The sequence below is a fragment of the Bos grunniens genome, chromosome 5, assembly GCF_055505025.1.
Source record: "Bos grunniens cultivar Pamir isolate PY7600 chromosome 5, Bosgru_T2T1.0, whole genome shotgun sequence".
NCBI classification, from domain to species: domain Eukaryota; kingdom Metazoa; phylum Chordata; class Mammalia; order Artiodactyla; family Bovidae; genus Bos; species Bos grunniens.
Window position 1 is genome coordinate 63,739,775 of NC_141169.1, and position 12,624 is coordinate 63,752,398.

Below are 12,624 nucleotides of genomic sequence, written 5' to 3' on the forward strand. Positions count from 1 at the left end.
TGATGAGTAATTAGAAAACCAAACAAATGTCAAAAGTGACAATTATTACCTCTGGAGGATAATAAGTCATTCAATATTGGAAATATACCATTCACCATGGTGAAGTTCCAATCATTCAATATTGGAAATATAATTATACCATTCACCATGGCTTACTATAAGTAATAGTCATAAAAATGTGAACACTATTGATCTCACCAAAATTATTATTGAACTCTAGTCAAAGGATGGGAAATAGACAAGAATGAAGCCTCTGATATCTGCTTTTGAAAGGTTTGTCCAGTTTTTTTCTTAGGATGCTAATAGTGAATAATTTTCTAGTATTGTAATGTTAATTTTCTATAAAAATCTTGCATGCTTATATAGGAATGGAGTTTTAGTCAATATTGCTACCATTAGTATACATGACTTAGCTTAATTTTTCAAGTCCATTTAATCAAACAAAAATGAAAGAAAAAAAAAAAGATATTATCTCACTGAGTTTTCACAAACTCTTCAAGGTATCACTCCTGTCCAGGACCAGTTACACAATCTGCAAGACCCAGTGCAAAATGAAAAACACAGGGTCTCTTGTTCATTAACAATTTCAAAACGGTGACAAGAGAAATTAAACCAAGCATCAGTTCAGTTCAGTTCAGTCACTCAGTCGTGTCCGACTCTCTGCAACCCTATGAATTGCAGCACACCAGGCCTCCCTGTCCATCACCAACTCCTGGAGTTCACTCAAACTCATGTCCATCAAGTCGGTGATGCCATCCAGCCATCTCATCCTCTGTCGTCCCCTTTTCCTCCTGCCCCCAATTCCTCCCAGCATCAGAATCTTTTCCAATGAGTCAACTCTTCGCATGAGGTGGCCAAAGTACTGGAGTTTCAGCTTTAGTATTATTCCTTCCAAAGGACACCCAGGGCTGATCTCTTGAGAAACCTATATGCAGGTCAGGAAGCAACAGTTAGAACTGGACATGGAACAAGAGACTGGTTCCAAACAGGAAAAGGAGTACGTCAAGGCTGTATATTGTCACCCCACTTATTTAACTTCTATGCAGAGTACATCATGAGAAACGCTGCGCTGGAAGAAGCACAAGCTGGAATCAAGATTACTGGGAGAAATATCAATAACCTCAGATATGCAGATGACACCACCCTTACGGCAGAAAGTGAAGAGAAACTAAAGAGCATCTTGATGAAAGTGAAAGAGGAGAATGAAAAAGTTGGCTTAAAGCTCAACATTCAGAAAACGAAGATCATGGCATCTGGTCCCATCACTTCATGGCAAATAGATGGGGAAACAGTGGAAACAATGGCTGACTTTATTTTTCTGGGCTCCAAAATCACTGCAGATGGTGACTGCAGCCATGAAATTAAAAGACGCTTACTCCTTGGAAGGAAAGTTATGACCAACCTAGATAGCATATTGAAAAGCAGAGACATTACTTTGCCAACAAAGGTCCGTCTAGTCAAGGCTATGGTTTTTCCTTTGGTCATGTATGGATGTGAGAGTTGGACTGTGAAGAAAGCTGAGTGCTGAAGAATTAATGCTTTTGAACTGTGGTGTTGGAGAAGACTCTTGAGAGTCCCTTGGACTGCAAGGAGATCCAACCAGTCCATTCTGAAGGAGATCAGCCCTGGGATTTCTTTGGAAGGAATGATGCTAAAGCTGAAACTCCAGTACTTTGGCCACCTCATGTGAAGAGTTGACTCATTGGAAAAGACTCTGATGGTGGGAGGGATTGGGGGCAGGAGGAAAAGGGGACGACAGAGGATGAGATGGCTGGAGGGCATCACTGACTCGATGGACATGAGTCTCAGTGAACTCCAGGAGTTGGTGATGGACAGGGAGGCCTGGCGGGCTGAGATTCATGGGGTTGCAAAGAGTCGGACACGACTGAGTGACTGAACTCAACTGAAAGAAGATTTTATAAATTTATTAGACATAAAAAATCTGCCGCCAATCACTTTCACTCTAGTTCGCCCTTGAACTCCCACTTGTTAAAAATAATTTATTTAATGCTATCATGTGTGTGCTTGCGTGCTACGTCGCTTCACTCCATTTGGACTCTTTGTAACTCTACGGACTATAGACTAGGAGGCTCCTCTATCCATGGGATTCTCCAGGAAAGAATACTGGAGTGGGTTGCCATGCCCTCCTCCAGGGCATGTTTTAAGATCATCCCTACCCAGGGATAGAACCTGAGTCTCTTATGTCTCCTTCATTGGCAAGCATTTACCACTTGCCACCTGGGAAGCCCCAATGCTGTTATACGTTATATAAACTATTGAGATGAAGCAGCAAGCAGTCTTAAGAATTCTTATTACACGTTTCCTTTTAAAATACTCTCCTAAAGTCTGATGGGAGATGAAGAAAGTCTATGTGTAATGTCAATGGATGCAACTTAAAAACAAACAAAAAAAAGTACCGTAATGGCAGAAGTTGTGACACAAAATACTGTAGTGACATTCTAACACCGAAATAATATATCATCACGTATCCGCATTTTTTTTTAAGTGACTACTATTTTGGGACTCATTTAAATGAAAAGAACGGCAGCCGGGATTCTAAGAGAGACGTTTGAAGGTGAAGGGACAAAAAGAGAAGGTCACAAACCCGGTCCCACACAGCTCAAACACCCTGCCCGGAATGCGCGCAAGCGCAGAATGAATCCTCCTGCGCAAAGGCCGGGCCGGAAGGGCTGGGGCGAGTGGGGCGGGGATAGGGTTGCTAGGAGAACGCGATGACGTTAAGGCCTCGGCGTTCCTCTCCGCCAATGGGTGCTATCTGCCGGTAGTGACGCGCTGTGTGCGTCGCGCTGACGACGCGCGAAGGGCACAGATCTAAAGGCCCGGAGGACATTCGGCCTCTGTGAGCTGCAGCCTTTCTGAGAGACCGGTTGTGTGTTCGCCATCTTAGGGAGTGAGTGTGGTTTGGCCTTCCCCCGCTGTGGGTGCAGGGAGCGGAGCCCGGGAGGGGTGCTCCTTTGGCTGTAGGCCCGGTGGACTTCCTCCTTTTGGGAGGCCGCTGTGACCTCCTCAAGGGCGCGGAGACTGGAAGAGGCCAGGCCCGTGTAGGGGTTCCCAGAGTGCAGGTGACTTTGGCGGGCCTTCCAGCCCTCTTGGCCTTTCCTCTTACCATCGCTTCCTCTTCTAGGAAGATGTACTCGTCCGTGGTGCACCTAGCGCGGGCGAACCCCTTCAACGCGCCTCACCTGCAGTTGGTGCACGATGGTCTCGCGGGGCCCCGCAGCGACCCCGCCGGGCCCCCGGGCCCACCCCGCCGCTCTCGCAACCTGGCAGCCGCCGCTGTAGAAGGTGAGGTCAGACCCTGTCCCTATACGGTCGGGAGGTACACTCGTGGCCCCCTCGGCTTTCGTGGCCTGGCCCGGCCTGGAGGACAGGGAAGGACGCGTCCAGCCCTTCAGGACGGCGCCCAGTTGCTTTGTCCGAGGATGTCAGCCCGTTCCGTCCTTACCCGGGTGTCGGATCCTTGGCCCTTCATCAAGGACGTGGAAGGGCCTAGGCTCTGTTCCCTCCGTGACCTCCACGTCCTCGATAGCCTAAAGACATAGAGGCCGTGGCTAGCTCCTTCTCTTCTCCGCCGTGAGCCCTCTCGGTCAGCTGACTAAGTATTGGGTAAAGCCTTCTTCCTAACTTCTGGCCGGAGTAGTTCTAACTGTATTACCTGTTCTTTGATTTTGCTTTAATTTTCTTAAAAGTACTTCCTCCCTTAGTTGTTCCTTTATTCCCTCCCTTGGGTGTTCCCGGGGTCTAATACTAGTTGACACAAGCTATGTGAGGTAACTGAGACATTTTTAATGCTCCTGATCTGTAGCCCCAGCGAGACCATAGAAAGGAGATAGTAGTTAATAGGAATACTTTCCATCGTCTTTTTCGGTTTTCCTGATGTTTAGACACAAATTTATTTTAATCCTTTGTGTTTTAAATCCCAGTGGAGTGTATATACAGAGAAACGTGAAAACCAAATTGCAGGAAGAGTACTGAAAGTATTACCTACCTTGCATTTGTAAACTATAAAGATTTTAAAAAATCATGTATGCCTTTCTCTTCTGTTCTTTCTTTAGTGTGGGTAAAAAACCTTTACATGATCAATCGGTCCTTCAATTTAGAAAGTTAAATCTGTGGTCATTTGTGTAGTAAATGTATTTAACTGGAGAAATTTGCTTATCTAGTTTTTCACTATAGGAATCCATAAGTGGGAATAGTATTGGTTAGTGTTTGGGGTAAGAGGTTTGCAAGCTTTTACATGATTTGAGTTTGATTTGTACTTCAGAAATGTGTTCTTATCAGCCATTAATAATCTGAAGTTTGGTTTTAATTGGAAGAGCTATTAGTGATGTAGAAAACTATCTTTAAAGTTAATATGGCATAATGAGAGAGGGATAGTATCTCACAGATAAGAACCTTCATAATCTTTAAACAATTGTTTTGATTTTGGCAGTGGATTTTGTGTTCACACCAGGTGGAAAACTATTTTTGTTTACTTGTAAACCATGGCCAGAGCTGTTAAGTTGTGATTGTACTTTTTCACAAGGAAATGTAGTTTCTCTTGCATTTCCATGGCCTTAGTCATCTCTGAAGAAATACTTATTTGATTTTTTTTTTCAATCAAACAGAGCAGTATAGCTGTGACTATGGATCTGGCAGATTCTTTATCCTTTGTGGACTTGGAGGAATTATTAGCTGTGGCACAACACATACAGCATTGGTTCCTCTAGATCTGGTTAAATGCAGGATGCAGGTTTGTTTTTGCATGTTGGACTAAATAAAACATTGTTGAAGCATGGCTGTTATCTACTAACAAGCTGTGTGGAAACCTAACTGTCCAGGAGGTAAGTTGATAACCAGTAACATGAGTATTATATTAAAATGCATGGTGTGTCTTGTCTTATTACAGAGTACAGTTGTGAATATGGCTCCGCGAAGTTTTATGCACTGTGTGGCTTTGGTGGGGTCTTAAGTTGTGGTCTGACACACACTGCTGTTGTTCCTCTGGACTTAGTGAAATGCCGTATGCAGGTTTGTATTGAGATGACAACACTGAACATCTCTTTTGTGTATGACTTAATTCCAAATAATATTAAAGGACTTCACAAGTGAGAAGAATTTGAAGACATTACAACTGCCAGAAGTTTTAGTAGGAAACCAAACTCAAATTTCTTTTACTCAGTAAGATTTTTACTTTAGTGTTTTAAATCCAAGAAATACCTCTTTTAAGGTAAAGCTATGTGTTTTTTTTTTTTCTTTTTTGCTGCTGGGCTTAATTCTGCCTAGAGTTCTTAAAGGCCTGCTGATTTTTAATGCTCCAAATAGCATTTTATAAGCAATTACGTCCAAATAGCATTTTATAAGCAGTTACGTGTCAGAGCAGGTTGTCATTCTTTGTGCACTGTATGATGTGACTTCATATCTCTTGTTTATTGATAAGATCAAGGCAGAGAACACTGTAGATTTAAAAAAAAAAGACAGTGTTTGAGTATTTAGAATTTGTGGGCAAAGCTTCTTGCATACTTACGTAAAAGATTTTCTTTTACAATTAAAATGTCTTAATTAGGATTATTGAAACAAAAATAATCAAACATCAAAAATTTATTTGTCCCAAACAGGATTAGAAGTCTACTTACCTAAAAGAGAAAGGAAGGTGAAATATTAGCAGGGAGAGGAAGGTGATGTATGTATATCAGCCCCTATAGTACTGGCAGAAATAGATAAGATGTTTACCTCTGTTAGTTAATCGAGTGAATATTAAGTATCCCTTTGCTAGAGTGTTTTATGCATGTCTCAAAGTGAACTTAAGTCAAAAGAGAATTATGTTGATGTACCTTTTTAATTTGTATTTAATTTGATTGTCAAGTTCACAAAACTATAATTAATGAACTAGCATATTTCAGGGATGTAGACATGATAGATTTTATAAAGTAGCTTTAACAGTAATTTTTAAGTGGTTAGAAGAGTTGGGTGGTGGAAAAATCTCTTAAAGTCAGTTTTATTATGTATTTTTATATGAATTTTATTCTCTTAATAACCTACTAAGACTTAAGTCTCACTGAAAGAAAGCTAGACTTTAATGTACAAAAAGTTACATTTACAAAGATAATTATAGACATTAAGTGGATAACATGGAGTGAACTTGTATTTACCTAACTTTGTATACTTACTAGAGATTATATAAAAACCAAAAGAAAAAACTAATAACAAAATTATCTATGAGAAGTATTATTCCTTTGGTACATTTTAACTTTTTTTCTTCTCGTTTTATGTACAGGTGGACCCACAAAAGTACAAGAGCATATTTAATGGATTTTCAGTTACACTCAAAGAGGATGGTTTTCGTGGTTTGGCCAAAGGATGGGCTCCGACTTTCATTGGCTACTCCCTGCAGGGACTCTGCAAGTTTGGCTTTTATGAAGTCTTCAAAGTTTTGTACAGCAACATGCTTGGAGAGGTATGTAATTTAACTTTGAAATGGAAAGTCCTAAGCTTTTAACTTAAAGGGTACGACCAAAAAGCATCTTCTTTGTTTGATCCACTTTATTTTAGAGCTGAGGAAATAGTCTCAGAAAGAGTGAACGTGTTTCAAATCATAAGGCTATTTTAATAGAGACAGGATAAGATAAACTGCATTTTGTTAGATTTCAGTGCTTGTTTTTTATGCTGTGCTGCTTTCCAAGGAAGTTGGATTTGAGTTTAAAAATATTCAGTGTACTATGGTTGATGTTCAGTTCAGTTGCTCAGTGGTGTCCAACTCTTTGCCACCCCACGGACGCCAGGCTTCCCTGTCCATCACCAACTCCTGGAGCTTGCTCAAACTCATGTCCATCGAGTTGGTGATGCCATCCAACCATCTCATCCTCTATCGTCGCTTTCTCCTCCTATCTTCAATCTTTCCCAGCATCAGGGTCTTTTCAAATTAGTCAGTTCTTTGCATCAGGTGGCCAAAGTATTGAAGTTTCAGCTTCAGCATTAGTCCTTCCAATGAACATTCAGGATTGATTTCCCTTAGGATGGACTGGTTGGATCTCCTTGGTGTCCAAAGTAAACACTAAATACTGAGAAGTATTCAGTGTTTTGTGTTATCTGTGGACTGTGTGATAGAGAAACACTTAAAATACCTGAAATTTAGCCATTTTCCAGAACTGTCTCTTACTGAGAAGAGCCCATGCAACAGCAATTCATGTTCCTCCTTGTGTTTCTTCATTTAGGAGAATGCCTATCTGTGGCGCACATCACTGTATTTGGCTGCCTCTGCCAGTGCTGAATTCTTTGCTGACATTGCTCTGGCTCCTATGGAAGCTGCTAAGGTTCGAATTCAAACCCAGCCAGGTTATGCTAACACTCTGAGGGATGCAGCTCCCAAAATGTATAAGGAAGAAGGCTTAAAGGCGTAAGTAAACATTTGCCTAAATATGTAGTATAAAATACTCATTTGAGAAAACTGTATTTGTTAGCACATTAACTCTCAACTTGGGGGTTGGAAAGTACCCTTGTTAGAATTCCTGTCATCTGTGTTCACTGTTAACACTTGGCATATGGTCAGGCCACACATGCTTCCTTAGATCCACCTTTGTGGATGCCCGTCTTGAGCTGAGTTCTACTTGTAAACTTCTGGTTTCTTGTAGTTCCAGTCAAAGAAACATCCAGCAACTTTTTTGGTTGTATAGTCAAAGGTGCTTGAGTCATTGGCATGTAAGATAAATATACCTGCATGTTAGTCTTAGGTTCTGATAGAAATGACATGCAATTATGCTGCCATTTTTTACTATCAGGACTCGACTGGTGTGCGGACACTTCTGTTAGTAATGAAGAACTCTGCTAGATGAATATGTGCAACTGAGTGAAATAAGTCTTCTGATTTCCTAGGTTCTACAAGGGGGTTGCTCCTCTCTGGATGAGGCAGATACCATACACCATGATGAAGTTTGCCTGCTTTGAACGTACTGTTGAAGCATTGTACAAGTTTGTGGTTCCCAAGCCCCGAAGTGAATGTTCAAAGCCAGAGCAGCTGGTTGTCACATTTGTGGCAGGTTACATAGGTATGAACTACTTAGAACATGTTTGTGAAATTAAGAACAAAGAATCATTTCCATTCTTGACTTCTTTTGTGAGGGAAAAATATTCCAAAGAAGTTTTACCTTTCCATTGCATTTGATATACTCATAAATACTTGCTAATTAGTTCCTAAAATAATTGTTTTGTGGTTTGCATGTCATAATTAAACTTGGGAGTGTATTGACTTCACTGCTATACCTTTTTTTGTTAGTTTTTCCAAGAACAAATTTTTAATACAAGAGAAAGTGTTGGTTAAAATCTGAATATAACTTGCGGGATGGTTCTGTTTTACATAGGGTAGACTGCTTTATAATTAATTTGTCAGTCTCACTCTAAAATACGGTTTTTTAAAAAAAATTTTACTACTCATGGAAAGGTTGTCGGCTATCGTGTGAAAAAAGTTTTTTTAATTGACTCCATAATGGGTCATTTGTCTTGACTTTTTCCAGCTGGAGTCTTCTGTGCCATTGTTTCTCACCCTGCTGATTCCGTGGTGTCTGTGTTGAATAAAGAGAAGGGTAGCAGTGCCTCTGAGGTCCTGAAGAGGCTTGGATTTAGAGGTAAGATTTGTTTCCTCCCCTCTAAAGAAAGAGTAACACTTGGGAGTATATTTTTCACTTACATTTCATATTTTATCCAGGTGTATGGAAGGGACTCTTTGCCCGTATCATCATGATCGGCACTCTGACTGCACTACAGTGGTTTATCTATGACTCTGTGAAGGTCTACTTCAGGCTCCCTCGCCCTCCTCCACCTGAGATGCCAGAATCTCTGAAGAAAAAGCTTGGGTACACTCAATAGATAAATGAAAGCAAATATGGACTGAATCTGCGTGTTGATCAGTGTTTGAGGAAAATGCAGAAGGAACTTTTATATATTTGACAGTGTAGGAAGTTGTCTATTCCTAATATAATTACTGTAGTACTCTTGTCAAAAGCAAGAGTTTCAAACTTAATGTGGAAATAAACCCAACTGTACATGATTTGTCTGTGATTTGATAATTATTTTTAAAGCTAAAGAATTAATTCTAAGGTGGAAAGAATTATACATACATTAAAACCTCAAGGAAAATAATTTACTGTTGGTTGAATACTGTGATCCCTATTTGTAAGTTATATGTCTCAAGTTTGGTCACTCGAGAGAGTTCTTACATTTTTAAGAACCATGCCCTAAATTTGTAAAAACTTAATTTAACTGTTAAATGTGAATATGGGTAAATATTCATTTATAGTTATATTTTGACCAACACATTTCAGTATATAATCAAATTTTTGCAACACTTAGTATACTTTTAAAAATCCTAATCCATTTACTAATTCTTATTTATTTGTAAAATAATTTAATCTAAATTAGGCTAATTCTTAGAATGATAGTCTTTAAAACACCAAAGCTATTGACAGCTAGAAAGTATTTCAAGTAACTTAATAGTCCTTGCACAAATCTGACTTTCTGAGTTACAGAAAGTTTACCTTAAACTCTTTTCAGTTAGTTTTTCACAAAGGTACTTACTTGACAACTGGAGTGGGTGAATGCTCTTGAGAAAGCAGCACTTTATATATTCATGCATGTGATACTTGATTAAAACCCAAACTGATTTTTCTAAAAACTACTAAGTTTCCCCTTGTATTTGGCTAGGAATTGTTTTCAAGTCTGATTACATTTTACCTTGAGGCCTTTGGGTATAATAATCTGAATTTGCAGCCCCTGTGTAAATTATGCAGATAGGACCTCAGGAAAAAACTTCTAAGCAGTCTAAACAGCAAGAGAAGTGTTCTCACTACAAACCCATGTAATAAGGATCAGTGAACTAAGTTTAGAAAACAAGTGTATCTTCCTGCGTGTTAAGCTTCTATATATTATCATCACCAGGTTTAGTTTAAGGTTCCGGTCTTTGTTTTACCTGTGTTGCAGAGGAAGGGGAAGGGTTATGCTTATAAATTTGGACCAAACTGTCAAAAGGTAGAGCTGCAGTCTGAGCTCGAGCAATGATGGCTGTGACAGTTGGTGTCACCAGTGTGCATCAGTTACTGTTGTGTGATGAATCATCTGAAATATATTGGCAAAAGACAATATGATCTCAAGCTTTTTGTGGGTCAGCAATTCTGGAGCTTCTGTTGGACCTTTCTGCTTCTGGGTTTCTCCTGAAGTTAAGTGAGATGGTAGCTCTGGGGTCCTCTCCAAAGGGTTTTTGACATCCAGGCTAGGAGAGATTCTTTGAATATCTCCCTATTAGTGGCTGAGCCTTTCCTTGAAAGGCAGCTGGACTTATTTCAGGACTCTGAAGCTGGGTCTTTTTTAGGACTTAGCCTTGCAAGTGATCACTTTGGTCAGCAGGTACCTGGTCAAGGTGATCACTATACTCTTGATCACCTGAAGTCATAGAAGGTCAAATCCCAGCTTCAAAGAAAAGGAACACTGACTCCACCTCTTTCTAGGAAGAGGATCAGTTACATTGTAAGAGCCTGTGGGATTGGATATGTATGAATATTGTGTGTGTGTGTGTGTGTGTGTGTGTGTGTGGCCAGTCAAAGGTGGACTGTGGATTTAGGGTATGTGGTTCAGCCAAACTTCATCATGAGATGGATTTCCACTGCCAGCCTTGTGGGATTCAAGTTTTTATTTTCAAGAGAGGCAATAGGTTTTATTTGTGGATATTGACATAAAGTGTGCTGTGTTCAAGCTGTCAAGAATTACTTGCTATTTATAGTTCAGAGATACTTCAGAGCTATTACTAAGGTAAAACCATTTCATCAAAATTCAATTAAAATGACCACTTAAAATATGAATTTCCACTTTATATTTTAAAGTTGAATTCATGCTGAAAATACTCTAATAAGGAAATTTTAATAACATTGTTTTCTCACATTTAGTTTTAATAAAACTTCAGTTCCACAAAGTAGAACCCAGTGGAATGAGTATATATGATTACTAGTTTAATTGGATTATAAGAAAGTCTGATTTTTGCTGAATTATACTTGTGGCTCAGCTGGTAAAGAATCTGCCTGCAATGCAGGAGACCTGGGTTCCATCCCTGGGTTGGGAAGATCCCCTGGAGAAGGGAAAGGCCACCCACTCCAGTATTCTGGCCTGGAAAATTCCATGGACTATGTGGTCCATGGGGTCTCAAAGAGTCGGACATGACTGAGTGACTTTGGCTTTCAGTGATACATACAATGAAATTGAAGTTACAGTTTAACCAAATCTGTATCTTGTGAAAGATGCATGAACTGTTTTGATGCCATTTGGGGAGTGTCCACAATATTCATGGCAGTCTTCCTGCTAAATTAAGAGTTATATGTTGTTTCTTTAGTATAAATTATATAATCTTCAATGTTATATGCCAACTTGGATGGGAAGGGGTTGGGAGGAGAATGGATACATGTATATATATGGCTGAGTTCCTTTGCTGTTCACCTGAAACTACCACAACATTGTTAATCTGCTATACCCCAATACAAAATAAAAAGTTTGAAGTTAAATTATGTAATTTTTTACACAATATTTTTATTATTTGTAAGATAATTCACAAAATAATTGTTAAAAATCCCAGATACAACATGGATAAGAAACTGATTTCAAGCTTTGATGAATCTAGTGCCTCTCCTGATATATCAAACGAGATACCTTAATAACTAGCTACTCCTAAACTGAGCGACTGAACTGAAACAGCTCTTACCTCAGGTATTACCTGTTGAATCATTTTCTCTTTTGCATGGCAGCCTTGACGTCACATCCTCAGAAGTTATAGGAGATGTTGATCTCACCATTGATATGATTCTTATATCTTTGGTGACTTGAATTTCCTAGAAAGCAACTAAGGTTTTCATGAGTGGTTTTTACATACTCTTAAAGTGCCATGCATGCAACAGTCAGGTTGGCTATACTGAAGGGCTTCCCAGGTGGCCCTAGTGGTAAAGAACCAGCCTGCCAATGCAGGAGACATGCATGAGTTCAACCTCTAGGTTGGGAAGATCCCCTGGAGAAGGAAATGACAACCCACTCCAGTATTCTTGTCTGGGAAATTCCATGGACAAAGGAACCTGGCTGGTTACAGTCCTTGGGGTCACAAAACAGTTGGACACAACTTAGCGACTAAACAAACAGAATGGAGTTGGCAGGAAGTGGAGAGAACTAAGAGGGAGATTAAATAAGAGATGCAAACTTCCAGTTACAAAGTGACTCATGGGTATGAAATGTAGGGTGGGGAATATAGTTAATAAAAATGTAATCTATTTGTATGGTGACGGAAGGAACTAGACTTACGATGAGCATTTTGAAATATATAGAAAAATCAAATCACTATGTTGTGGACCTGGAACGTATGTAGTGTTGCAGTTTAATTCTACTTCAAAAACAAAGTCAGAGATCAGATTTGTTGGTATTGGTGGGGTGGGGGGTAGGAAGAGGAGATTGGATTGAGGTATTCAAATGGTACACACTTATATTAGGGATATAATGTACATGATAAATATAATTAACATTGGTGTATGTTATATATGAAAGTTAAAGAGTAAATCCTGAGTACTCAGCACAAGGAAAAACATTTATTTTTCTATTTAATTT

General features: G+C 39.6%; 1 protein-coding gene and 1 non-coding gene across 4 annotated transcripts; both read left to right on the plus strand.

Annotated features, from left to right (window-relative positions):
• Positions 1 to 2,860: 2,860 nt before the first annotated feature.
• Positions 2,861 to 9,043, plus strand: SLC25A3 (solute carrier family 25 member 3). Of its 3 annotated transcripts, none has more exons than XM_086400870.1 (8): positions 2,861 to 2,911; positions 3,146 to 3,306; positions 4,629 to 5,031; positions 6,278 to 6,457; positions 7,215 to 7,396; positions 7,873 to 8,045; positions 8,511 to 8,621; positions 8,702 to 9,043. In XM_086400870.1, the coding sequence occupies exons 3-8, from the start codon at positions 4,882 to 4,884 to the stop codon at positions 8,860 to 8,862; spliced, it is 957 nt and encodes a 318-aa protein (XP_086256996.1). In that variant the 5' UTR covers positions 2,861 to 2,911; positions 3,146 to 3,306; positions 4,629 to 4,881; the 3' UTR covers positions 8,863 to 9,043. The 3 variants fall into 3 exon arrangements, with proteins under 3 accessions (XP_086256996.1, XP_086256994.1, XP_086256995.1); XM_086400868.1 differs by having other exon boundaries at positions 4,629 to 4,753; XM_086400869.1 differs by having other exon boundaries at positions 4,910 to 5,031.
• LOC147372266 (small nucleolar RNA SNORA53) lies at positions 7,554 to 7,801 on the plus strand. Its single transcript, XR_015164987.1, has one exon. It is a non-coding gene; the product is annotated as a small nucleolar RNA SNORA53 (small nucleolar RNA).
• Positions 9,044 to 12,624: the final 3,581 nt, after the last annotated feature.

Bases quoted from the DNA above. Each gene is read 5' to 3' on its own strand.
- SLC25A3 (XM_086400868.1), top strand. From the start codon at position 3,150: ATGTACTCGTCCGTGGTGCACCTAGCGCGGGCGAACCCCTTCAACGCG. The intron at 4,754-6,277 runs GTTTGTTTTTGC...TTTTATGTACAG, and splicing joins TGGTTAAATGCAGGATGCAG to GTGGACCCACAAAAGTACAA. The intron at 6,458-7,214 runs GTATGTAATTTA...TTCTTCATTTAG, and splicing joins ACAGCAACATGCTTGGAGAG to GAGAATGCCTATCTGTGGCG.